At 51.9% G+C, this 27,156-nt stretch overlaps 1 protein-coding gene across 50 annotated transcripts in view; it reads right to left on the reverse strand.

Annotated features, from left to right (window-relative positions):
• Positions 1 to 5,490: 5,490 nt before the first annotated feature.
• The window catches only part of Tns1 (tensin 1), a 210,925-nt gene continuing 189,259 nt past the window's right edge, over positions 5,491 to 27,156 (reverse strand). For all 50 annotated transcript variants that reach the window (NM_001191810.3, XM_087565347.1, XM_087565345.1 and 47 more), the window contains 11 exon segments: positions 5,491 to 9,953; positions 11,732 to 11,764; positions 12,104 to 12,172; positions 12,926 to 13,094; positions 13,325 to 13,396; positions 14,985 to 15,062; positions 15,839 to 15,931; positions 16,287 to 16,418; positions 17,171 to 17,257; positions 20,093 to 21,162; positions 23,390 to 23,588. In NM_001191810.3, the coding sequence (NP_001178739.1) occupies positions 9,809 to 9,953; positions 11,732 to 11,764; positions 12,104 to 12,172; positions 12,926 to 13,094; positions 13,325 to 13,396; positions 14,985 to 15,062; positions 15,839 to 15,931; positions 16,287 to 16,418; positions 17,171 to 17,257; positions 20,093 to 21,162; positions 23,390 to 23,588 (2,147 nt within the window). In that variant the 3' untranslated portion in view covers positions 5,491 to 9,808.

The raw sequence follows: 27,156 nt of genomic DNA on the forward strand, positions 1-27,156 counted from the left end.
AGAAAGGCCTGGCACCTAGTAGGAATGGAGGCCAAGCTGGAAACCCCACAACCTGTGCTTTTAACCACTATCCTGCCCTGACTTCAAATTAATGTCGAGTTCCAGTATAAAGGCTGCTACCTACGGAGGTACGTAGGGCCGGATGCTTCCAGCCCTTTCTGCCCCTGGCACTCACAGCTCCCTCCGTCTAGAACAACCCTCTCCCCCTCCTCACCCAGACAACTGGACTCCCACTGTGGGACAAGCTATGCCCTTGGGGCCACCTCTGCTCTCCCCAAACCTGCCCGACCCACTTGCAAACTCCCTGGTGCCTATGGCATTGCCGTGTCTGTGTGTCATCCAGGTGTGCCCAGTCTGCCACTGTCAGGTTTCTGCCGTCTCCGATTTCGTTGTTGTATTCGTTGTTATATTTGATCGCACAGTTCTCAAGGACGCACTTTGTCGATGACGATGTTGTATTGTGTGGAAAGTGTTCCACAGCGGGAACAAGCCTCGAATGCTGCTTGATGACAAACTCAGTGCCTACACACAGTAGGTGCTTCACTAAACACCTACTGAATTGGGAGAGTAAGACGACTTACCCCCCAAAATGGTTCTGAAGTCTTCTGTGAATCTCCACAGCCCCAGGCTTCCTCTATCCCCCCACCCCCACCCCCACCCCTCCATGGAAGTTTCTCACCCCCCTCAAGGATCCCTGCCCTTGCCCTGCTTGAGGACTCCCACACAGACCCTGCTCCATATGACCCCAGCTAGCCAGGTCAGCTGAGCAGGACGCTGCCCCTGCCACCAGGTTCATTATTGAAAGTGCAGGATACAGGGAGGGCAGGGCCTGGGAAGCTAGGAGGGGGAGGAACAGAAGCTGAGGGAGGGCCCAGAGCCGGGACATCCTGTCCTGTTGACCAAGAGATAATCTTCCAGATCCCGTAAAAACTGGAGCCACAGAGGCGGCTTCGCCACACCCCTGTAACCTGTGGTCCGGAGTCCGAGAACCACTCAGATCGGTATCACTCCTTGGTAAGCTGTCTGCAGCCTCTTCGCTGCTATCTCCCCGAAGGCTACAAAGCTGGTGGAGGGGGCTGGAGGAAGCAGAGGCCCAGCCAGACCCAGTACCATGTGTTTCTTGGGGTCTACAGGGGCATAGCAGGCGGCAGGTCACACGTATGGTGTGTGGTCTTAGCCCACGGGCTGACAGCACATATCTGTCCTGCAGATGAGGAAACTGAGGCTCAGGAAAGGTAGACACACTCGTGAGAGCCCAGCAAAGCTAGAACCAAATCTAGTATGTCTGCTCTTAGGCCAGTGTCCTTCCAGAAAAGTCACACTGCATGGCGGAGGAGGATGTCTCAGGCCCAGGCAGGAACGATGTTACCCTAAGTAGAGACTGGGGTGCCCCTCCCTCCAGCTACCAAACTACTGGGACAATGGACCCCCAAGATCTTGGAATTTCTCTATAAGAGTCTCAGACTGGCCTGGAGTCTGGAGGCAGCCAGAGGTAGAACTTGTCTCATGCAAAGTGACTTCACTTTCATAGAGTTCGGACAACCTGTCCGGCTGCCTGAAGACTAGAGCTGAGGCAGGGCATGCGTGGGACACCTCGTCCACGTATGCCTGTTTCAACCTAAGCCCCAGGTCATAACTCTGAAGTTGGACTTGAGGTCCCCACACCTCTTTTTTTCTTTCAATTGCCAATGAGGCCATTGCTTTTACTCTTAGTTTGTCTTTTTTCATTGGCCTACTCTGGACAGGCGGTGGAACCCACCTTGTTAGGGCTGGCGGGATACAGGCTTTGATCGAGGCTCTGTTAACAGCCAATCTGCATACACTAGATGTGACAGCTCGCACAGCTATGCCTGAAGCCACACAGGCACAGCACTTCCAGAGCCTCCTTCACTCTGGCCCAGGGCGAGGTTGCTAGAGCCCCCCTCCCTCCATGGACCCCTTTTCTTTCCAAGCAGGTCCTCACAGCTGCTTGAAGATCCCATAGAGCGGCAGTTCTCGGCCTGTGGGTTGGAAAACACATATCTCCAGTGGTCTTAGGAACTGAGACCAGGCTCAGGAGCAAAATTACAGTCATAAAGTAGCAATTAGAATAAAGTTATGGTTGGGGGTTCCTAGGACCATGAAAACGTGTTCCCCAATGGTCTCAACCCACATAGAGCATGTGTGGCATTTAGAGCAGGCTGATTCCCTCACACCAGAGGCTGTTTGACACACTCCTTCCGTCCCTGCCAGTTCGCAGCTCTGCCCTCTTCCTCAGAACTTCTGCTGTCTCAGTTTGCTCTCTGCTGCCCTGATAAAACACCAAGACCAATAGCAACTTGGAAAGGAAGGGGTTTATCTCAGCTTAGTTTATAGTCTATCGTGGAGGGAAATCAGGGCAGGAACCCAAGGCAGGAACTAAAACAGAGGCCATGGAGGAGTGCTGCTTACTGGACCGTTCCTTATATAAACCAGGACAAATTGTTCACAGGTGGCACCAGCACCACCCACTGTGGTCTGAGCCGGCGCTCTCTCTCTCTCTCTCTCTCTCTCAGAAGTTCTTCACCTTATGTTCCCCCTCCTTAGATGACTCTAATTCTGTCAATTGGACAGACCCGTGGCTAACCAGCATGTCATCTCATCTGTAGCACCACAGCCCGACCTCCAAGCTCAACTTTCATAGCAACATCCTGCTTACCGGTCCATTCCAGCATCGCTCAGTGAAAGGAACTCTGAAACCTTCTCAGAGTCCTAGATGGCTGGACTCTAGGACACTTGAAGGGAAGGGACACACCCACATGGACACACACGAGGGGCTGCATCACCTGTATGCCCCTCTGATGTGTGCATCTCTGTGTGTGCTGTGTGTCTATGAGTGTCTGTGTGTATGGATCTGTTTCCTGCATATGTATGCATGTTTTGTGCCTGTATGGTCATGTATTTGCATCTTTATGAATGCAAATGATGTCTGTTTGTGTGCATTTGCATATGTGTACATATGCGATATTCTGTCTGGGTGTGCATTATCTATGGGATATGTACACACATGCACACACAACATATTTGGTTCCTTACCGCATCAATGTTGTTAGGAATGGGCCATGCTGTGCTCTGAACTGCTAGAAACGGAGTTGTACTAAAATACTCTTTTGAAGACTAGAAAAGATGGAAATAAGTCCACCTATAATCTCAGAACTTGGAAGATGCAGGCAAGAAATTGTAAGTTCATGGTCAGACTTAGCTACATAGCAAGTTCAAGGTTGACCTTAACTCACAATGTATAAATTACACAAATAAGTAGATAAATAAACAAACAAATGCAGTAAGAAGGCAGAGTTTGGTTTCAATGGCCATGACTATCAACTCCACAGATCCTGTAGGAGGGGTATGCATGAGTGGACTCAGGGCTCAAGGGTGGGGACCAAGAGCAGGTACCAACTCCTCTGTTTTCTCTCATGGAGCTTCGCCCAAAGGATACAGAAGAGGCTCCCTCCCATGCCTGTCAATGTGTCAAAAACCTTAGCATGTCTACTAAAGGGATAAGAGGTGGGAGCACGGGATGACAGGGCTCAGCAGTATAGGAGGGATGCCTGCTGCTACACACACGCACAAACACACATACACACGCACACACACACATGCACACACACATATGCACACACACAGAAACACACACGTGCACGCGAACACATACACATGCACATATGCACATGTGCACACACGTGCACACACATGCACACACACACACACACACACACCACCACCACCAGCACCTTGGAGAGCTGAGGTCTTCACAGGACTCCTGGTCTCTGCGTGGCCAATCACCAGAGAAGCAATGGAACAATCCTAATTCCCACGCTTGCTCCCTGACTTGAAGCAGTCGGTGCAGACCTTCTCCAGTCTCTGGCCAGGTTCTCATCCTGCCCTTCCTACCTCGAGGGACTCCTTCAGGGCAGCTTGATGGACTTGACCGGGGGCTGCAGGCAGGGAGCCTCTTTGGCTACAGAAAGGAATTCATTCATCCCTGCTGCTGCTTCCTGCCTCCAAGCCCTGCTGCAGAGACCTGTGCCCCCAGCCTCAAGATCTGCCAGTCCTGCTGCCTCTTGGGTGGCAGACCCATGCAGAACAAAGCCATAAAAAGCATGGATCTGCTCCCGCCTGGCATCCCAAAGCCCTCTGAGAGCTTTCAAGCAATAATGTTAGCAGAAAAACTCTCTGCTGATACCCCAAAGCCTGTCTGCTGAAAGCACAGGGCTGTTACCACCCACAACCTCTCAGAGAGGCACCCCAAAGCCTGCTTAGGCACCCCAAAGTCTGCTGATGACCTAAAGCTGGGACATCAAGCTCTCAGTTGACAGCATCATGCTGCCACTTCTGGCCTCAGTTTCTAGTTTTCTATTTAAACTGTTATTCTCCCATGGCAAACAGATCCTCTTCTCTTCCCCATGCTGTTACCCATTCTACTCTTAGAACAGGGTGAAAAGAGTCCAGTCGGAGAGAGGACCCATTGTCCACTGACCACTTGAGACCAGATCTGCCACACAGAGCCCTAGGGTGGGGCCTAAGCGTCAGGGCGTCTCAGCTAAACTGAGAACTGAGCATGGGATGACAGGGGTGGTGTCTGTGGATATACCTTCCCTCTACTTTCAGATCCAGACCCTTACCCTTGCCCTCTGTCCTCTCCTTGGTGGCTTTGCTGCAGCTTCCAGAACTGGCCTCTGACCATCCTCTGTACCCCAACTCCGAGCTCCTGCACCCCAAGCCAATCTCAGAGTATAGGAACTCAAGGCCACCACCTGTGCTTCTGAGTGATGTCCCTGGGAAGCCAGTCTCATTACCTTTCACACCTGTATGACCCCAGTTACGACCATTGCTCCCCAGAGCCAGCCTTTCCCTGAAAGCACTAAGAGACTTGAGCTAGGAAGGGCCTAGAGGAGGTTCATAGCCTGACTCTGACACTCTTTCTAGTGTCCTGATTCTGGGCAAGTGCCTCAGTCTTTTCATCTGTGGGATGGACAAGAGGACAGGTACACCTGCTTGAGAAAATGCTCTCCCGTGCATTTGCTATCACTCTGAGAGGATGAGTGGCTTTCAGGGCCCTGGTTTCCTGATGTGTCCCCTCAGGATGTCGGGCATGATACCTGGCAGGCAGCAGGAATCCAGGCACACTCTGTCCCCACATGACAGGCTCTGCCTCTCCGGCTGTGTCCCTTGTAGGAAAGGACCAGCATGTGGTCTGGGAACCTTGAGAGCAGAACTATTTCACAACGTTGTTAAGGGACCATTCGTCTGCTCTCCGAGGTCAGTCCAGCCCTTCTTTCTTTCTTTGAACTTCTTTTCCAGCTAGGCGTCCAGATGAGTAACTTACACTGAGAAGGTGGGGGCTACTGCTTGGGCTCCCAGAAGTATCACTAAAGACCCTCATATCTGGTATTCAGGACAGAAATCTCTTACCCAATGAAGACCCCCCTCCCCCAGCAGAGCCCCAACAAAGCTAGTTCACAGCCTGGGTTTGTGTTTAACTTTATCCTTTATAAAGCCATACATGGATGGTGAGAGTAAGCAGCTGTACAGAGGGGACAGCATCAGTGTACATACATTCATGTCCAGAACACTTAGCATACATCAGGGTTTATACAAGGTGGCAGAGGCTATAGGCACAATGATACAAAATATAAAGTATATTTCCATCTATAAATACACAGCCGGGGGCAGGGGCAGGGCATGGACTCCGGATATGGGTTTCCCAGCAGAGGGCCTGGGAGGCAGAGTTGGGATGATCAGGATGTGAGGGACGTCTTACATTTGATTCGGGTGACAGAAGGGAAGAGACTGGGGAGATACCTCATGCGCACCCCAACGTGCTCACACACATACGAGCCAAATGTGGGTCCTCAGGGAGGGCTGGACTGTGAACACTGACACACACTGGGTGTGTCGAACTTCTGTGGCCTTGCTGCTGTGAGGGGCCCAGGCATGGAAAATGACTGAGACGCTCCAAGTTTGATGAGACAGGAGACAAGAAAGTGGCCCGCCAAGCCTCCTCCCCTGGGACTGGCCCCTCTGTCATCAGCACCAAAACATGACCAATCTGCGGCCCATTAGGCCTCACCTCCTAGTTCTTCTCACTACTGGGTCCCTCCACCTCCCACCTCCCACTTCCCACCTCGAAGTTCCCTAGAGATGAGCAGAGCACGCACACACACCCACACTTACACACACGCGCACGCACATACATCCTGTCCACCAGTGACCACAGAAACACCAGTCTCAAGATCTTCGTCCAAGGCCTAAGTGCAGGGGTGGGCCCTAGCTTTGGGTTCCAAGCTCTTCAGGGACCCAAGCCATGGAGGCAGGAGAGGGCTGATTCCCTTAGATGGATCTCCCCGAGATCTGAAGCTGGGAAAAGGGGGTCAGATGTCCCGGGAGGTAGGATGAAGAAAACCCAGAGGCAGGAGGATGCGGCCCACTCACTTGTCTCTCCTGCACTTCCCTGCAGCAGGAGGGTTCTCTCTCCTGAAAGCCCCTCATTAGAGGGATGCACAGCCACAGTGTCCTCCCTACACCCCCAGAGGGGCTATCCCTAGGGACTCTCCAAAGCCAGGGCCTATCAGGAATCCTGGCACTCATGCCTGAGGCTATCTAAGCTGCTAGGAATCGGTAAGGTGAGAAGACTCAAATGCCCCCTTTCAAAACTAAAATTTGGATTCTTTCCTAAAACATGGCAGGGCAAGGTAACCAGGGGTCCACAGTAACAACTTCAGTATGCAACTGTTAATTTTCCCAGTCTTCATGTCCACCCTGTTCCAACCCAGCTCTTCACACCTGTCCCCACCCCCAGAGCCATCGGGGACTTCCCTAGGCACCAATCCTGGCTCCATCAGTGCCCTTCTCTGCCATCTCACCTCCAACCTCAGATCTTCCGAGTGGCCGGAGGCTGTTTGTACCTGGGCTGTTCCTAAGGGGTCTTGTTAAGGGCATCACTGGCCGCCATGTTCTCCTGTCACCCCTCCCCCTCTTTCATTCCTGTCTAAGAATGGACAACACTCTCCCTGTTGATATAGAGATTCAACAATAAACAACAACAAAACAGATCATTCACAAAAGAGCAGTGGGTAAAAGTGCTCTCGTTTAAAGGAAGTCTTTGGCAAGAATACAGAGTTGCATACGGAGTGCTCTGTGTGCATGTGGTCTCTCTGTGTGTATGTGTGTGTGTGTGTGCATGCGCACGTATGTGAGTGTGCAGGAGCCCATCTGTGAGAATCACACTTAGGAAGGGGACAGACAACAGTGTGGTTCCCACTGTGAGAAGTGAGGTCCCCTCCACCATTCTTCCAGAAAAGCCAAACTCTGGTGTCCATTCTTCCTAGAGGCAGGCTGAGAAGGAGGCGCCCGCTTGCTAGCATCTGCCTTGGTCATTCACTCGACTCACACGTGGCTTGGGCCTGAGCACAGCATGGGAAGGTGAGACCATCCATGAAGGCTGATCCTAGACTTGAGTCTGGTCCAGGGCAGGATGCAGAGGCTCTGATGCTTCTCCAAGGCTCAAGTGAACAACATTCCAGCTAGGAGGAGACTCCCCAGACTACATGGGAGTCTTTCATTTACAAAGAAAGGGATGAGAAGCAGCTCCTTCTATCGTGGGGAGAAGTACAATTCGTTAGGGGGATGAGGAAATGGGAAATCCAGACATTTGCCTTGAGTATCTCAGAGGGAAGGACACTTGGAAGAGCCTTGATCACTCAGCCCATTTATTCTTTGGGAAGTGAGGGCTCCTGATCCTCACCGGCCTTCTTTAGCTCCTTAAACAATGTCCACACAGTCAAAGCTCCCTGGAGGAGGAAAACAATCCAAGAGACGCCACACCATGGCCACACACACCCTGATCTCCAAATACACCCTGGCTCAGGCCTGAGGGGTTGGAAGTGGCTAGCTGTCCACGCATACGGGATGTTGGCAACTGTGCTGCCGTTTGCCAGAACTGGAGCATGCCATCCCACAGATGTAGCCTAGGGCAGCCAAGGCCAGGGCCAAGGCCAAGGCTAGCCCTGGGTTGTTTGGAATATAAAGACCCCCTGCAGGTCAGGCACTACTTACTGTTAGAAAACAGGTAGGAACAGTTTGTGGCCAGGGACAATAAAGCAATATGGGAAAACAATAAATATTTCTTGTCAATTTACCTATTCTTTTTTTAACCTTTTTCTTATATTTTTTATTAGCTTACAGATTCTATCAGTATGTCTCATGTATATATTATATATATTTATATATCAGTACAATGCCACCCCTGAGGACCCCCATGCGCTTAAATGGAGGCCCGAGCAGTGGCAGGAGCCTTCGCAACCCCGCAAATGGACCATAGGACCTTTGGCCTAAATTCATACCTTCTGTCCCCTGTCCCACAGACAGCATGGTTCTGCTGGGGAGACCGAGGCAGAAGGGGAAACAGGGAAGCTTTGGTACTGTGGGAGGACCATGTAGTTCTCCAGCAGCATTCCCAGAGGTGCTCTGATGTCACCCTGAGCAGCCCAGACAGAGAGTGTCTGCAATATCAGACTCCAAAACACTTACAGAGGGGAAAACAGAGGGGAGGGGCTCCCCCAGGTGCCCTAGGCAGGACTTCGGGAAGCAGGCTCCTGGGATAAGCGAACATGAGGACTCTTTAGGACAGGATAGGTCAGAAAGGCACGGCCCCTATCCCCCAGTACGCTTCAAGAAGATGAGCAAGTGCAAGGATAGTGCTGGCCCAGAATTGGGCTGAGGGAAGGGAGTAAGGCAGTCCTGGGCATTGTCAGTGCGCATGCCCAACTCATGAGCCCACAGCACAGTGCGCCTGCCCAATTCACCGTGAGCCCCACATCGCAAAAAAAGATGCCACCCTTCCTAACGGGTATTCTTCCCCAGACTGTGGCCATCACCTCTTCCTCCAAGCCAACTTCAGTCTCCAGGAGACAGAACAGCTCGAATGCTGCTAGCGGCCATGCCCTCTGTACCAGAGTCTCTGCGGAGGACAGGCTGGAGGCCCCCAGAGCCACTAGAGGGCAGGTGCGGAGAGAACTCTGTACCCATAAGCTAGACTCCTGCAGGAGACAGCTTGTCATCTGACCGGGGGGGGGGGGGGGGGGGGTCCTGCCACCCTATATCCCTAGCCTTCTTTGGGCAGTGTGTATATGTGTATCACAGGGGACACAGACAAAGCAGAGCTGTTTGTAATCTGAGTTGAGTGGACACAGGCAGGTATCGATCAGCGTGTGGGAGTACATTTGGACCCTGCAACAAGGAGTCAGAGCAAGCACAGACCAGGGGTGCCTCGGGTGAGCAAAATGTGAAAAAGTGTCACTGCTTGATGTCATAAGCTGGCCACCAGCAACCTTACCTCCAGAGAAGAAGCCTCAGTTCGACTTCTTCTCAAAGCAGGAGCGTTAGGGAGAACGAGCTTTTTTGTTGCTCCATGAAATAGGGTCCCCCCAAGGGCTGTGTGCCTGTGGGAGCTCAATTCTCTCGGAGGGGGAGGGGCCCCAGCTAGCTGGAGAGGCTTTGGGAGGTGAGGGGGAGGGGCCCCAGCTAGCTGGAGAGGCTTTGGGAGGTGTGGCTTCCATCTGTACAGGGGATTTCGAGTTCCTCTCTTCTTCCTTCCTTCCTCTTCCTCCTGTTCCCCTCCCTCCCTCCACAATTCACTTCCCTCTCCCAGCATTGCACTTTCTTCTCTCCTTCTCCACGGTCGACCCAAAGCCCTCGTTCTGGATTCAAGGTGGTCAGGATTCGCAGATCCCTCCCCACACACCCCGTCCCCAGTGCCCCAGCCTTGGGCAAGGGCTCCAGGATTCGTTCATCTCTTTTGGCCAGCACTCAGCATGACCTTGGAGACGAAGTTGACAATGGCAGACGCAGGCTGGTTGGGGTCAAGCTCTGCGAAGAGGTGGCAAGCGTTGTCTGTGGTGCTGCCCTGCTTCCGGGCCACGAAGCCGAAGAGCCTACAGGGGTGGGAGAGGATGTCTGTGTGAGGACCCAGGCTCTAGGGGCCTCAAGCCAGCCTGTCTTCTCCAGCCCCTCCCTCCCCGCACCTCTCCAAACATCTAGAACTGGGGCTAGCTCTTTAAAGCCAAAGTCCTGGGGACAATGCCTTGCTTTGTTTCAGGACAGGTGACATTCCCCTGGGGAGCAGGGGTGGAAGATGGGTTTGAGTAACAAGACTTGTTAAAAAGGCTACAAGGAGACTGTACAGGTGGCAGGAAGAGTCCAAGAGCTTCTTTGGGTTCTTTCTCAGCTCTACCCCAACCTGAGGGTTCCTCAGGACATGCTTCCTAGGTGGCCAGAGAGAGGAAGAACGAGCAGGTCCTCACCTCCCCAACTCTACATCTCCCTCCCCACACCCCACTCCATCTCCTCTCTCTGTCTCTATATCTCTCTGTCTCTATCTCTCTCTATCTCTCTGTCTCTCTCTGTCTCTACACACACACACACACACACACACACACACACACACACACACCCCTCCTGGCTCTGGACACTGGGAAGCCCTGAAAATAGGAGGGATAAAGAACCCCACACCTGTCCCCTGCCCCCTCCAACACCAATGGGAGTGACCCAGCAATCTCTCTCTCTGCAAAACAGAGTTAAAAATATGAGAGCAGAGAACAGAATGTGAGTTCAGGGCCCCTCCCGGCCGTCGTGTTGCTAATTAGAGAGAGATGGGGAAATCAGGACAGCTGGAAATGCCAACGGAAACCCCTCAGCTGGGTATGCATGGCACCCACAGCTAAAATTAGCCAGGCTAGCTTCTGCCTGCCTGTGTGTGTCTGAGCAAGCGCACACCAACAAACACTCTATTCACACCCCTGCACAGAGACACACGGCAAATGTATATTAGCATGGCATGCACATGCACAGGATGAGGAAACACACACACACACACACACACACGCACGCACGCACACATCCTGTATGTACTTCAAACAGCTTCATTCTCCTGACTGTTGCAGGACCTGTGAAGCTCTGTGATCATAACCAGGAGATGGTCAGGGCGCCTCCCTCTCCTGGCTGGCTGACAGCAGAATGATATGGTGAACCCCGCAGGGTGAGGGGCATCTCTGAGTTCCCAGAGGAGAAGCAAGTAGGCCATTGCCTGTCTCTGCCAGGACAGACACCCAGCCAATTGTGCTTGCACTGAGTACTGCCATCTGACCTACTGGAAGTTGTGGCCTGTCTACCTGTGTGGCAGCAGCATGAAGAGCCTCAGTGACATAGGAAGGCACAGGAATGTGAGGTTCCTTTTGATTCTGTGAAGGTCTCAGAAGCCAGAGCCATCTTCCTTTCCACACAGACCCTCTGGATTAGATCCCTAGCTGGTTCTCTCTATTCCAAGCAAGGTGCTCTCACTTTGGCCCACTCTGGCACTTCTGCTCTCTCTTTTTTCACTCAACAACTGACAGACCCCACCCACCCTGTCCTCAGGAACCTGAAGTCTAAAAGTCATCCTGTCCCCTCCCGGAACCTCTAAACCCATTTCTATCTACCCAAGATACACCCATCTGTTTTAAGTACTTTTTCTCTCCAGAAGTCGGTCCGATTCCATGCCTAGACATGTCTTTGTTTGCATGAAGATGCAGGCTATCCTCTCTCTCTCTCTTAATCTCAGAGATCTTGGCATACAGGCCCTTATCGGACCCCTGGCCTAGAGCCCAGCCCTGTCCCTGACGTCCCTGCAGAGTGTAATGGCCAACCAGCCGGGTTTGGGGAAAGGTACACTTACTTAGCAGGGGCACCTCCCTCTGTCTTCATCCACCTGTGGAGAAAAAATGCCCACAGTAAGTCAATGCCCCTCTCAGGAGCCCTGCCAGGTGGAGGCTGAGGAGCCCCCATTCAAGGAGACACAACCCCCAAGGTCACAGAGGGTAATCCAAGTGGAGAAGACGCTGCAACCCACCCCCCATGTGGAGAGGGGACATCGCAGTGTGTAGATGTGAGCAATGAAGTCTGTGGGGAGGAGGAGACTCGAGCAGTTGCTAACGTAATTGCTCTCACTGTCCAGGATACACCAAAGCTGTGGCTGAACACACAGGCACACAACACACACACACACTGCAGGGGACAGAGCAAAGGTGCCTGCCTATGAGACACTTACTTCCTTTCTTGTGGATCCAGGTCACAGAAGGTGACAGTGTTGAGGGGGTAATGTCGTCTGAAGAAGAGCCTGTGACAAAGATATCAGAGGGCCAGAGTGAGTGTGGGAGTAACAGCTTTGTCACTCCTGCCACCACACCTGCCACCAGCTGCACATCAGCCACCTTCCCATCACTGTGTCCATCATAGATTCACAAAGCCTCTTCTTATGAATAAGATGGCCGGAGATCCTCATACCAGGACATAAGCCCCACATGGGAACACACAGACGTGGCATAGGAACGTATCCCACATGCCCCAAGTACTAGGGTCTGGGGAGGGAACTGGCACCGAGAAATGATAAGTGAGGAAGGGAATGGGCTGGGGGAGGGGGGAGAGGGAGAGAGAGAGAGAGAGAGAGAGAGAGAGAGAGAGAGAGAACACAGTGTGAAAGTGAAAACTTCTATTAAAATATTAAAATCAAGGCCTTTTCTTCAGCTGTGTTATATATGCTCAAAGCAGGCCGCTCTTTAGAAGTATGGATAGATGAGTGGATGGTTGTTGGGTAGAGGGATGCACCCATATATACCCCCGTATAGGAATAGTTTGATGAGTGGCTGATGTATAAGTGGATGGATGCAAGGGTGGGTAAGTTGGTGAATGGATGAATGGGTTGAAGGATAGATGGCTAGATGGATGGTTGAGTAGATGGGTAGGTGGGTGGACGGATGAGTGGGTGGGGGGGTAGATGGGAAGATGGATGGATGCATAGGTGGATAGTGGGTACAGGGATAGTAAAAGCATGAGTAAGTGCATAAGTGGGGGGAGGGGAGACAGGGCTTACTTTCTTTGATTGTCAGTCAGTGTGATTCCTTGGGCAGAGACCTTGAAGTGAACAATGGTGGCAGCTGGCGTGGGGTCAGCAGCCAAAGTCTCAGATGTGGCTTTGGAAATTGCCTGTGGCCCGGTGAGTGACTCCATATCCACAGAATTGATGAAGAGCACATTGCAAGCTGCAAGAAATGGAGACAGAGAGAGTCACGGGGGCTAGAGTGGGGAGTCGGGGACAATCCCTCAGAACCACCGTGCAGAGGCAGGCGCAGACAAATTTCTGGCAAGCCTTGAGCCAATGCAAATGCATACAGAAATGAATCCCAATTTGCACCTGTGGGAGGGGACAGGACAGGGCAGGGGGGTGGGCAAGGCAAGCGTGGGCATCGGTCCTATCTCAGGTGACACTTGCCTGCTCCTTGCTTCAGCAGGTCAGTGGTTGAGTTGGCAGGGCCTGAGCTATCTTTTGATTCATCTGTGGGGTCTGAAACAAAAATTCAATTAGTAATTAAAACCCAACCGTAATTTAAACGAGTCTGGCGGGGCCTAAGGCAAGCACTGCACATGCTTCCTGAAATAGATACTCTTTCCCCATGAATCTTGGCAGACGGCGCTGTGTACATAAGACGATACCAAGGCCCCAGCACACCGCTGGGGTGCTCTAGAGTCCAGCAGAGCTAAGCTCAAATCCCTTCTGCAGTAACTGCTAAGAGTCTATGAGATGACAATGCCAGTGATGGTGCCCATGTCCCTGGGTCTCCAAAAACCCAGCGTGTGACAAATAGCAAGGCTTGGAGGAGCACTGGGGACTGCAGGCATTTCATTTTACACCAGTGTGCCTTTGTGGGAACCAGTGAGTGACTGCACCCAACGCAGCACAGACTCACGCTGGGATGGGTTAGAGTCAAGTGGCGGATGAACTGAGGAGCTCGATTTAACCAGCACACAATATGCACCTGCACACGTGACTTTGTATGCCACGCAGAACACGTGCTTTACTCCAACTACACTTTAACAAGAAACTTTTGAAGATGCCAGAAACTGGAATGTGGCACGTGCCAGTAACCTCAGAACACTGGGGACTGAGGCAGAGCATTGTGACAGCCTGGTCCATGTAACATGGGGGCGGGGGCACTTTTAAAAAGAAAGAAGAGGAGGAGGAGGAGGAGGAAGGGGAATTGAGGGATGGTTGTGTCGGTGCATCTACACTTTGCTATACAGGTGCATTAGGATACAGACTGCTGGGCCTGCTCGCAGCTGTACTGCATTATTTTCTTATCACTGGGGCTCGGCCTTGGGTCTCACAGACGTAGGCCAGTGCTCTGCTGCACCTCTGTGTGGCTTCATCTCCACGTCTCTTTGTCCTTTTATTCTGAGATCTCTGTGTTGTCACCCAGTCGAACCTAAACTCACCCTGCAAGTCAAAGCAGGTCTTGAACCTGTGATCCACCTAGCTCGACCTCCTAAATTGCTCAGACTGAAGATCTGCAGCCCAGACCTGGCTCTGACCCAGAGGTTCTGACAAAATTTGAAAAACCCTGCCTTTTAGCAAGTTCCCCAAAGCAGCAGCTTCAGGCACTGTGTTCTGAGAGGTGCTGGTTTACAGGATTTAAATATCAATGGATTTTGTAAGTTCCACACAAATATAATTGAATTGGTGTCTAAATTATGTGGTTGCTAGACTCGCTGAAGTTGCATTTGAACTTTTAAGCTAATAATGTTGGTCAATGGTTATCAATAATTCAATGTGTCAAGCTGGATGAATGGACATGGTCAACTGGCAGCAGAAGTCTCTCTTATGTACCAGGACATAATCCTTGGGTTTCTGTCCCCTGCTTCTCAGATCTCCCCTGGGATGAGGCCTGTTCTGAGAATTCAGTGTGGATTTTTTAAACCACCAGAATATTTTTGAGAACAATCTGGCAAATCAATTAACGGGTGTTCTTGGAGTTAAGCTTTTTAATAAACATTTCCTCCCCCCTTTTTTAATAGACGATGTGGGAGGGGGGTCCCCTGTATTGCCTCCACCCTGGCTCCATTATGGGCAGAGAGCATGAGGGGATATCTCCTACCTCGGCTTGGAATGACCAGCTTACAGGGCAGGGCCAGTGGGATGACGGAGTGCTGATAGACGAGGGCAGAAAGGGAGCCTGTCGGGGAGAAAACCAGGCGGAATAACTAAGAGAGACTGAAACATGGACACAAGGAACCCTACCTCAACTCCACACCATCCCAGCATCTGCCGAATGTTTTCTGGCAGTGTTGGGGCTCAAACCTGGGACCTGAGCCACACCCCAGCCTCCAGCTTCTTTATCACCACCCTCCTTGTCCACCCCAGCAACAGAATTGTAAACCTGCCCCCTTTACACAGGGAGTTACAAGGGAACCTAACTACTTTCCTTGACAGCCATGTCCCCTAAGTCCTTCTAGTTACAGAACTCCAATCGGAACGTTGGAGTAGGAAAACTGACATCAAATCCCACCTCTGTCGCTTAACTAGAGAATGTAAGTGGCACTTACACATTCTTCACATGCAAGATGGGGAGAGTGACAGCTAACATGCAGGACTGCTATGACACCAGAACAACATGACATCTAGATAGTGACTTTCACATACTGGTGGCCAAGAAGGACAGCTGTTCTTACTGCTGTTATTTTTAATGTACTGACAGTCCATCTCAACTGAGAAGGACAAATACAGAAAGGGAACTGACAGAGAGGAGGAGCCACACCACACTATGTAACTAGAAAGTGCGGCCAGGTCTCAATAAAACTTTATTTATAAAAAACAGCAACCGTTCCTCCCTTCTGTCAAAGCCAGGCCCAGGAAGACTGGCAGCAGCAAGACGAAAGAACTTGGGTCAGACCACCCCCCACTGCCCCCAGGACTAGAACAGAGATCATAATGGCTAGCCAGGATGCTTACCAAAGTTTGGCTCATTGGGACAGCCCTTGAGCTTGACTCCTCTAGGGCCTGTCTCGATCAGAAAGTGCCTCACCAGCTCATGGGTCATGTCTCCTGAATTGAAGAAGAAACAAATTGGTCACTCATTGTTACAGCGCCCTCCTACCACCTCCGAACACTGTCCCATGGCTTCTGTATTGAGCAGAATGAGATGGGAGACAAGGATACTGAGACAAGGTGGCTAGAGTCCCGTGGGATGAGAATCACCATTCACTCCCCTCCATCCATCCAGGGACCACCTCACATACACCAAGTCCCAGAGGTCTGTTGTCACAAAAACCATCACTCAGTCTCCTAGAGCTTCTCAGGGACCAGCCCCAGTGAATAAGGACCCTGTTCAGTACCCAAGGGTCTGAAGAAAGCAAGAAGCTCCAACCCCAGCCCCAGTCTGGCATGGAAAAGACTCTACCTTTCTTGCCCTGCTGAGTAATGGTTGGAGGGGGTGAGGACACCTTCATGGCCAGTCCATAAGCCCCTCGGAAGGAGTGGCTGTCTCGGATGATGAAGGCCCCTGGCTCCTGATCCTTCAGGAGTGCAATGGCTGAAAGGAGAGGAGACAGAAGAGGAGAGCCATCAAGAAACCATTAGTACTGACTTAGCTTGAGTCCCATGGACCTGGAGAACTCTCTGGCCTCTTGAGATGACATTCTTTGATGTCATGACGTAAGGAAGCACTCCTGTAGGTCCTCCCGTACCACGCAAAGTGCATATCTCTGATGATGACCATGGACCACCCAATGTTGGCAGCCATGCTGTCTGCAGCCGCTATTCAGCCAAGCCACACAACAGGAAGCAGACAGTATGCGTATTGTGAGTGGGACTGGTATATAACTTCATTTACAAAAAAAAAATCCAAGAGTGGACCTGTAGGCCCTCCTTGCTGGTCCTTATCCCATAACCAGACATCCTGGGGTGAACTTCACCTTCAGACCTACATTCCAAACTTGGTTTTTTTATTTTTTTATTCTGAACCATCACCACCACCACCACCACCACCATCATCATCATCATCATCATCACCCATACCATAGTTTCAGATGCTCTTGGCTGGCCTATAACTTTGCCTCAGAAAACCAAGGCTTTGCTAGACCTCTCCAAGGCTCTGCTCCTGATAACCCCCTTCTACACAGGAAGTGTTTTTTTTTTCCTGTCTGACTTTGATCCCAGCCTCATCTCTCAGACCACCACCTACTGCAAAAAGGAATGAGTTCTTGCTCAAGGCAGACATGATGAGCAGGAGTTCATGATGTCTTCTGATGGAGCCCTAAGCTAACAATGCCATCCCCAACTCACCCTGCTCTCTGGAGATCTCAGGCTTGTACCAATACTTGGAAGTATCCTGGACAAACTTCACTTTAGCCCGTGTCTCCGGACTATTATCTAAGGGAGGAAACAAAGGAAGTTTTAAAATTGAACGGCATGCTCCCCAAAAGAAGTTGACACCCTAACACCCAGAACCTATAAATGTGGCCTTATTGAAAAGAGGGTCCTTGCTGATACAATCAGATTTAGACAAAGACATGCCAGACTTCGATGAACCCTAAAACAATATGATGAGTTCCTTTCAAGGTGGCAAAGAGACAGCAGCCACATGGAGACTGTACCAGGAGAAAGCAGGGACACCTGTAAGTCAAGAGACACAGGGCCATCATCAGAATCGTGAAGAGGGTCTGAAAACAGTACTCTATCAGAGTCCCTGCCAAATCTGGGTTGTGATCTCTGGCCTTTGCTATGACAGAATTTACTTCCATTATTCTAAGCCAACAAGTGTGTGTCACCCCAAAAATAAACCAGAAAACTGGATCCTCAAATATCACAGAACGTGGCGGGAGGTACCCAGCTGCCTTCTCCCAGTCTGCCTCCTGCTAGTCACAATCGTTACCTGACTTTTGGTTGGTTAAAGGACCTGGCAAGGCATCCATTGAGCTGGTGAAAAACCCTTCCCCACCCCATTCTCTGTGCCTAGAAGACACCTTCTCCACTTCCTTCCCACAAGTTGAGACCTCTCTAGTCCCTTCTCCTTGTGCTCCGTCTCCCAGCCTCGGTCAACCATCCATGAGCAAGGGCAAGAAGACCCATGCCTTTCTCCATGGCTCATCCTCTCTTGACCCCTCAATGAAAGTAGCATTCTACATAAGTAAGGTCACAAGTTACTCCTATCCTCCAACATATAGACCACTAGGGAATGGCAAGTACTCTAGTGGTCATCTATAGCGTTTCACACACAGCCAGATGATGTCTCTATCCGGGTATTTTATAGGCCATAGCCTCTTTATCAGAATATTACATTGTAGAGCTGTTTGAACAAGATTGAGTCCAACTATGGCATTCCCCGGGAACGTGTCATGCGCCTTCCTCCTCCCCTCAGTGCTGGGACTATAGATGAGAGTTACCATGCCTAGTTCCTTATCTTTGTGCTCTGAGCCTCCAAGCTCAACCTTAGGTCTTCACAAAATACTTAACAGGTCATTGTGAATTGCAACCACTGAACCACTTTGTGGACTGTAGAACTTAGTCTTGCTTTCCACCAACACTTTTCACCCTTTATCACAAAGCAGAAAAAAAGCAAAGGGGCCAGGGCCAGAAGAAGAAGAAAAGGGGAAAATCCACTTTCACAGTTCTACAGTTCTCTGTGAGACACTGAAGCAGGGGACATAGTGCTGAAGGTGCTACCAAGTTAGGGGAGAAGGAGCCTGCAGCTGCAGCTAAGGGCCTTGGTTCTCTCCATCTCCAGTGGCCTGAGGGGACTAAGCTCCCTTCCCAGGCTGCACAGCTAGAGAACGCATCTGCTGTAGGCGCCTGACCCTCCTCTGAAGCTCAGCCATGGTTGATCTAGGGAGCTGTCAGATGTGACTGCAATCCCGCGTGTCTTCCTGTGTTGACTCCAAAGGCTATTTTAAGTAGGCAAGATGGTGGGAAACAGGAAGTGTCCTAACTCCTAGAAACTTCACATCCTTCAAGGATCGGGGCTGGGAACCAGATGTCCCTGGTAGGCGGCAGGAAGCAGGGGAGTGCAGGGTCACTCTAAGTGTCCCTGGCAGCTTGGAAGGACCTGGGAAAGACACAGGACAGAGAGCCAGGGTGCCTCAGGTCCACCCCAGGCTGTTTATAATTTTCTGCATCTTCCTTGGACACAAGAAGCTCTGGGGTCTCTGCACCCTGAGTCTGGTTAAGAAAATGTGGATCATCTGAAGCTTGAACTGTGTTTGGAGAATAAACCGTCTCCATGGAAAGAAAGAGTAGGCTTGGGTGAAGAACTTATCCTGTGGGAAGCGGGTCTGCTCAGACTTGGCTCTGCTAAAAACACCTCACCTCTCGCGTTACTCCGTCCCACCCACCACCTGCCCACCGTTCACTCGTGTGGGGCTGGCAAACAGCATAGTGGTCCAGGACAGTGGAGTCTCCCAGTTGTGTCAAGTCGCACACGTGTGTGTGTGTGTGTGTGTGTGTGTGTGTGTGTGTGGTGTGTGTGCGCGCGCGTGCGCACCACCACCTGCACGTAGGAGTCAGAGGACAACCTTGGGTGTCACTCCTTGCCTGCCACCTTGTTTAAGGCAGGGTGTCTTGCTCACTCTTGCATATGCCAGGCTAGCCGGCCTGCAAACTTTTGGGGAATCTCCTGTCTCCACCTCCTATCCCAACACAGGAGTGCTAGGTTATAGACACTCCTGTGTTCAGTTTTCACACGGGTCCTAAGGATCCAAATTCAGGTCCCCATGTTGGTGCAGCAAGTGTTTTATCCACTGAGCCATCTCCTCTGCCCCAAGAGCACTCCTCTGGGGACAGTGTGGCCCTGGACTGGAAGTCAGCTCTGCCATCGGTTAACTGTGTAATGAGTGCCAGTCAAGCAACGGGAACTCTGTGAGCCTTAGAGTGCTGTATGAAGCAAAGTTAACAACACCTACTTCCACAGTGGGCCGGGGGCTTAAATGAATCCGTAGCTCAGGCTGCCACACGGCATGCGCTCAATAGGAGGCTCTGACAGGGACAGCCATCCAAACAACATACGCTTCTGCTTGTTATTCCATCCTCCTCACCTTGCACACCATCATCACAGCAACCCTATGCCAGCCATACTTTAAAGATACAATCCCTGCTACAGAACAAGGAACTCAGGCCTACGAGTCGATGACCCACCCACAGTCATCTGCCAAGGGATGGCTGGACAGATGTCCCGACTTTTGGGCGAGTAGAAATGTAAGAGAAGAGACGCACCTGGCATCGAGTACTTGGAAAAGTCTGGAAGCGTGTGAGAGAAGGAAACGGTGCTGCTCCCACTGGGGCTGGCCATGCCATTGGCGACAGGCGAGGAGGACACTTTCCCATTGATGGTAGCATAGTTGGGGAGACTGCCTGCCCGGTCTCCCACTGACATCCTCCGCTTCTCTGGTAAGGCTGGTGTGGGGCTCCCTTGCCGGAAGGCTGCTGAGTCTGGCGAGGGTGAGGTGGCAGGGCTGCTCAGGCCAGGGTAGTAGGCAGGAGAAACAGGGAATGACGGTGTGGAAGGAGCCTGGTAGCCTGAGGCACTGCTTTGCCGGGACAGTGTTGGTCTTCGGTCCTCAGGGGTAGAGTAGCCACCATAAGCTACATGCCGGTCCAAGCTGGGGCTTCCAGGAACCACAGATCCAGACCCACCCAGGTGCCGGCCCAAACTGGGGCTCCCAGGGCTAATGACTGCATTGCCATGGAGACTGGAGACCAGATTCCCTTGGTGGGCCCCAGGGTGTCGGCCCAGGCTTGGGCTCCCTGGAGTAGTGACCACACCGCTGTGGAGACCTGGAACTTGATGGCTTCCCACTGGGTGCCGGCCCAAGCTGGGACTTCCAGGAGCAACCGTTGCACTGGTTGGGTGGCCAGAAACCACGTTACCATGGAAACCTGGACCAGATGGACCCATCACCTGTCGGTGGCTCAAACTGGGACTACCAGGGGCAGCCATGGTGGGGTTGATGGCCCGCCGGCCAAAGCCGGGACTAGGTGGAGTGTTGGTGCCCACTGTCCTGTGTCGTGCCTGAGGGCTCCCAGGCACCATGTGGACGCTGGCCGCACTGAAATGTGGCTGGCCCTGGCTTTCTGGAGAAGAGCTGAATGGTTGAAGGGAGTAGTCAGGGCTGCTGTAGCTGCTGCCACCAACAGGGACAGGTGAGGAGCTCTGATAACTCAAGGCTGCAGGGCTCGGCTGCCCCAAGCTGCCTGAGCGAATGCTGGAGTCCAGCATGGGCTGGATGGGTGTCCGGGGACCCTGGTCACTGCTTCCCGCTGATGGGAAACTGCCCACGGAAGTGCTAGAGAGAGAGAGATGACAGGTAGAAAGGTCAGTGTATGATTCTTAATAAAGGGTGGACTTCGGCTGAGTGGCCAGCATCCTTCAAGCACTAAGAACAGTAAGAGCTCCACTCAGTGAAGAGGAAGTCGGGGCTTTTATTCATTACATAATGGAGCCGGCAGAAGAAGAAGAAATCGAGGGTCAGAGAGCTTAAGGAGTAAACTCAGGACCACAGGGGTCTAAAAGGCAAGCTTTCAACTCAGCTGCATCTGATTCCAAAACCCACACTTTCTTTACTGACCCGCCAATCATAGCAAAGCAGCCCTAGGGAAACTAAAGGCAGCTGTCCTAGCGTAAGCCCTCAGCACCACAGAAACTTAAGAGAGATGGTCACATCACTTGGCTCTATTCCCATCAGGGGCCAACTTGACTCAGTTTCAATGGGTGTTTTATCATTTCCTTGGAGTGCTAAAATTGGCCTTTCATTCCTAGGTGACTCCAGAAAGCAAAGAAAAAAGTCACATAGGGTAGTATCCTGAATCAGGCGACTTTGGATTATTCTGAAGTCTATCTTTAGCACACACACCCCTAATGGCACAAGCATGAAGGTCCTGTGTCAGTACAAGCTGTGGACCCAGGACTTGGTTCATGGATGTTATAGACTAGATCAAGGTTTCCCAGAGACCAGGGAAAGCAGCCACCGGAAGGAGGTGGCAAGTGTCTGATGCTTCGCAGCCCCGGGGAAAGAAATGTCATTACAGAGCTGGGGGTCAGGTAGAAGAGGCTGTGCTCTAGGACCAGCAAGAGGCAGGGGCAGGAAGGGATAAGGCAGAGCTACAGCAGGCTGCACCATGTTGCACAGAGGTGAAGGGTGGTAATGAGAGTGGGGGGATCCTATGGTGGAGTTCTAGAGTTTCTGGAACCCTGGAAGGAGCCAGCTGGGTACAGGGGCAGTATGAGGAAGAAACCAGGGCGAACGGGAGAACTGGACCCCTACCACCACTCCATTCCTGGTGCAGGTGGCCTCCACCTTGTGTGAGGGAAGGAAGGTGGACTGGGAGTGTAGGGCGTGTACCTAGATGAAGGGTTCATCTCGTGTCAGCCTGGGCAGGGCTCAGAGCGTGGCCAGTGTGGGTGTGAGCAGCAAACTGACCCCAGCGAAGGAAGGAAGCTGGAGTCTGAAGGCTCTGGGGGGTCCCAGCACCAAGGGCAGTGGGTTCCAGAAGAGAAAGGGGGCAGGCAGGGTCTCCCCTGTCATGGAGACTTGTATTTTATGCTGCTTTCGTCCTCCCCTGCCTGGCATTCTGCCTCTAGACCTTGCCCAAACCCATTTCAACCTCTCCATCATAACATGGCGTCTCGCTCTCAGCACTCATCCTCGAAGCTCCCAGGTGTACCCCAAGCAGGAACTCTTCTGAAGGTGCACCCAGCCCTGGGAATCCCAATCTCTCCCTGCCTGGCTCACTCAGATGGATACGAGTAGCACCTATCCATCAAGATGCGCCTCCCTGAGTAGTGCTCATGGGTTGGATGCTCTGAGCTGCCCTCCTGCCTACATCATGCACCCTAGTCCTCTGTCCCTCTGACCTATATCTTCACCCCAAGACATCCTGCCATCCTGCTGGGTTTCTGCTACATAGAGCCATCCTTTAACCCCGCCCCTCCCCAGCTTCCCTGACTAGAAGTAACTGCTCCTGCTTTGTACCCCAAGTACTCTGTTTCTGGTCCACGCTGTGCACAGGTAGCTCCTGTCTAAGCCTATCACTCAGGTCTGAGAGATGGAGAGAGAGAGAGAGTGAGAGCGAAAGTGAGCGAGAACGAGAGCGAGAGAGCCTCCAGACACAGACACCTGTGGGTTGAAGCCTGTTTCTGCTACTGCTCAGCTACCGTCCCCTTTGAGCCTCACCTGCCTCTTCTGAAAAATGGAACCAGCAAATCTTAATTCTTAAGACTGCAGCAGAAAGGTGACTGCCTGAAGCTTTGAGGAAGGCAGCCTGCTACTTGAGTTGGAGCTCCCACACATTAGAGGCTACCACTGGGAGATTAACCACAGGAAGGACTGCTCACTGGTCCCTTTCTCTCAGGTAGAATGAAGCTGGGTGCCTAGAAATACTCTCTCCCCAAGCCTCAAGAAAGTGCCTTCAAAGTGTAGCAGTCTCCATGAGATTGTGCCCATCCTCAGTCTAGGCAGATCCCAGAGACCTCGGGCCCAGATTCTCACCCTGTGCTCCCCATTCCTGGCTTACCTGTCAGCACTGAGGATGGGACTGCTTGTGGAAAGGGGGCTGGGGGAGACAAAGGAGCCTCCGGGAGTCCCGTTTCTCAGGGGTGTCTCGTGGCCATAGGCATGAGTGGCTGGTGCACTGAAGCTCTTAGGCTCCACGTCCTGAGCTCGAGGGCCTGCCACTGCTGTCCTTGCAACAGACTCCACATAGCTCCGGGGCTCTAGAAGGAAAGAGACAACAAATAAACACAGGTGTGGTAGGAATCCACCCACCCTACCAGAAAATACAGCACACACACACACACACACACACACACACACACACACACACACACCCGGCCAGCACACACACATACCCCAGGCCAGCAGGAAAAAGAGTCAGCATGGAAACCCTCCACAGGATACTGGGGTGCTTTACTGAGGCTCCTGTTTGCCCTTACTCCCCAGCCTGAGGCGAGCTTTAGGGAGCACTGGCTTCCAGGTGCCTCTGCTTCTCTAGGCTCTGCCTCTGCAAAGGGCCACCAGCTCTTCCCCCTAAGAACTCAGATGCCTGTCCAAGACTGGCCTCCTCTTTGCAGCCTCATTTCTGCCCAGCCCCATCATGGTCCCCAGATGCTTAGTCTCCTAGAGCAGCCCCAAAGTCATCACCTCCGTCCATATCTGGGGATAGCACCCAGCTTGCTAGTCAAGCAATACCCAGTGCCAGCCAGCTACTGCACGCTCACCAACGCCTTCCTACCAAGACGCCCCATCCATGTCTGCACAACACACTCAACGTTCCAAGGAAGACTGATTTGGAGAGCCCTGTGACTGCATAGAACCAGACAATTCTGTGTCCACTGTGGTACAACCAACATGCCAGGTCCTCTACAGAAGGGTTTCATACACAGTATCCCCCACCTAGTGTTCAGAGTAACATTAGTGACAGAAAGGCCATTTGACAGATGATGAGACTGAGGCCTATCGGAACCAGGTTCCCATGGCCTCAGTGGCCAGCCCTGAAACCGGCCCTATACAAACTAGAACAAGAATCAGTGTTCTGGGCTTCTCCAGGGACATTATCATATAGAGGAGGTGGATGTCATTGCTACCACCTAGGATCCCTCCACTATCTTTGTTGCCCCAGAGAGACAAGATCTAAGCACAAATGCCTAGTTGCCACAACCATAAAATTCACCACAGCCAGCCTGGGAAATGCTGCTGACCTGAGAGAGCCAGGCCCTGCAGCCCTTGAGGGTCAGGACTACAGTGACCTAAGAGAGCCCCTCCCCAAGTTCCTCAAGACAGACGGATGAAGGAAAGTTAAGACAAATACATCAATAGCTTGCTCTCCCCGGACTAGAGGAAAACCTGGCTTGGGAAGGAGGGAGTTACCTGGTTGTCCAGACCACACTCCATAAGAGGCTCCCCACCATCCACACCCAACCCCTGGTGTTGAAGGTGCTGGGCACGCTGAGCTGGAAGCCGGCTGGTGGGGAGAGCCAGCAGAGCACTCCTTAGCAGCTCAGGTTACCACCACTCACTTCACGGGTGTCACAGGCCAACCTGACAGAGGTTTGAACTTTGGCCTCCCCAGACCCTGGCACTGTGGAGGAGGAAATGCTCTGAGGTCCTGTGACACAGCACTGGCCAGGTTCTCTGTAAATAGCTTAGGTGGGAAGGTCAGAAGGTCTCTGTCGCAATCACTCAAGCCAGTCGTCATGCATGATGGTGTCTGCGAACAACAGCCTTGGCTGTTTACGACAGGATGTTCTTTAGGAAACTAGGTATCAGGTGAATTTGTCAGTGGTCAGAGTGCTGACTCTGACCTCAGCCCAGAGAAGCCGAGTAATTTGCTTAGGACACAGAGTCAGCCTATGGCTGTGGCTAGCACCATGTCTCCAACCTCACAATATAGGTTCTGGCTCATCCAAGGGGACCCACAGTCTCATGGGGACACTAGCACATGAGCCAGAGAAATGCCAGATCGATGTGGTCACCCATAGTGACAAAAACAGCCAAGAGTCGTGTGAGGTCAGTAAGATTTGGAGAACATAAGTACCCAGCCAGTATGAGGCAGAGGTGGCATAGGTACCCAGCAGATAGCCTTCCAGCCAGCTGTTACTCACAGGTCATAAGGCCATCCAAACTTGGGAAGCCAGTGGCCTGTCCCTCACCATCCCTGCCACTCAGCACAGCTCCACTGGCTTCCCCATGACACACAGCAATCCTCTCACCCAGAGAGCCCTGTAACCCACAGCTATCACTTGCCTGTCAAGGGCTCCTAGCACCAACCACAGTGCCTGCACAGAGGCCTCTGAGTATACCTAACCTACGAATTCAGAGCCACATGAGCCTCCCTTCCAGCCCCATCCAGATATCACTTTGCCTAAGAAGTCACACCCAATACATGCTCTCTGCTGTCTTTACTCCTTAAAACCCAGGTTGAAACCTACACTGGTGCTCTGACCATCTTTCCTGCGTTCTCCCACTCCACCCTTATCTGCATCCAGTGGCCATATTTTACCTGCTTCCCCGCAGGTCTCTTACTCAGGACTCCAGATGGCTTTGGCCTTTGGCTGGAGTGGTTAGGTCTTCCCTGGCAGGGAAGGGAGGGAGACAGGGAGACAGGGAGGGAGAAGATGAGGTGGCATAGGTACCCAGCCCATCCTCTATTTATCCCCAGCTGTACTGGCTCCTTCTGGGTGGGCAGGGACAGCTCCCGCCCTGCTAGGGAGCCCACAGGACTCTATGCCTGCACCTTTCAATCACCTACTAGAATGAACCATGGGCTTCTGCCAAGACCTCAACCCACATATTAGGTAAGCACCATGCTCTATGCTAAATTCTCTTTTTAAAAAGCCCATATTCTGCCAACTAGAAGCTAGGAGAAAACCCCCAGTCGGAACAGAGTCACGCCCAATCAACCTAGGTAGTGACTCTGCCCCAGCAGTGCCTATTGGGCTCCATTTCCCTGTCAATGTGGAATAAAAACACTCACCTGCCTGGGATGGAGGCACGTGAGAAGGGACATGTCCTTTCAGTTCTTGGGAATTTTAGTTGGTTCCACATTGGTCTTTGACCTCAACCTCCCTCTGCCCTTGCACATTCCTTGCCTGGGGTGGGGTGGGGGATGGTGGTCAGGACTCCTCCCCATCCAGTCTCCTAGGGAGCAGCTGACCCATAGGCCACCAAGCAGGGGCGGGCAGGAAAAGCGGAGCCAGGGAGGGCACTTCATGGAGAATATTCCAAGAACCCAAACCTATTCCAAGTGGTTGTTGGCGGCTGGGAGCAATGGAATACAAGGGTGACTTACTCTGCAGTCAGGGACTATGCTCTTCACCTATATTCCTAAGTCTATCACCTCTCTCACTAGAAAAAAAAGCCTTGGGCTGAAGGAAAGAGGCCAGTACTGCCAACCCTGATAAAATGAAGACATATGGGGTGGAGAGAAGGCCTCTGTAGTATAACACTTGCCTAGCATGTGTGATCCAGCTCACAAAACATACATACATACATACATACATACATACATACATACATACATACATATATACATACATACAGTATTAAAGACATGGTGGTAGGGTGGGAGAGATGGCTCAGTGGTTAAGAACACTGTTCTTCTAGAGGTCCTGAGTTCAAATTCCAGCAAACACATGGTAGCCCACAACCATCTGTAATGAGATCTGATGCCCTCTTCTGCTGTGTCTGAAGACAGCTACAGTGTACTTATATATAATAAATAAATAAATCTTTTTTAAAAAGACATGGTGGTGGAGAAGGGAGTGAAGAGACCCTGTGAGCCCC

Source organism: Rattus norvegicus, chromosome 9, assembly GCF_021556685.1.
Source record: "Rattus norvegicus strain SHRSP/BbbUtx chromosome 9, alternate assembly SHRSP_T2T, whole genome shotgun sequence".
NCBI lineage: Eukaryota > Metazoa > Chordata > Mammalia > Rodentia > Muridae > Rattus > Rattus norvegicus.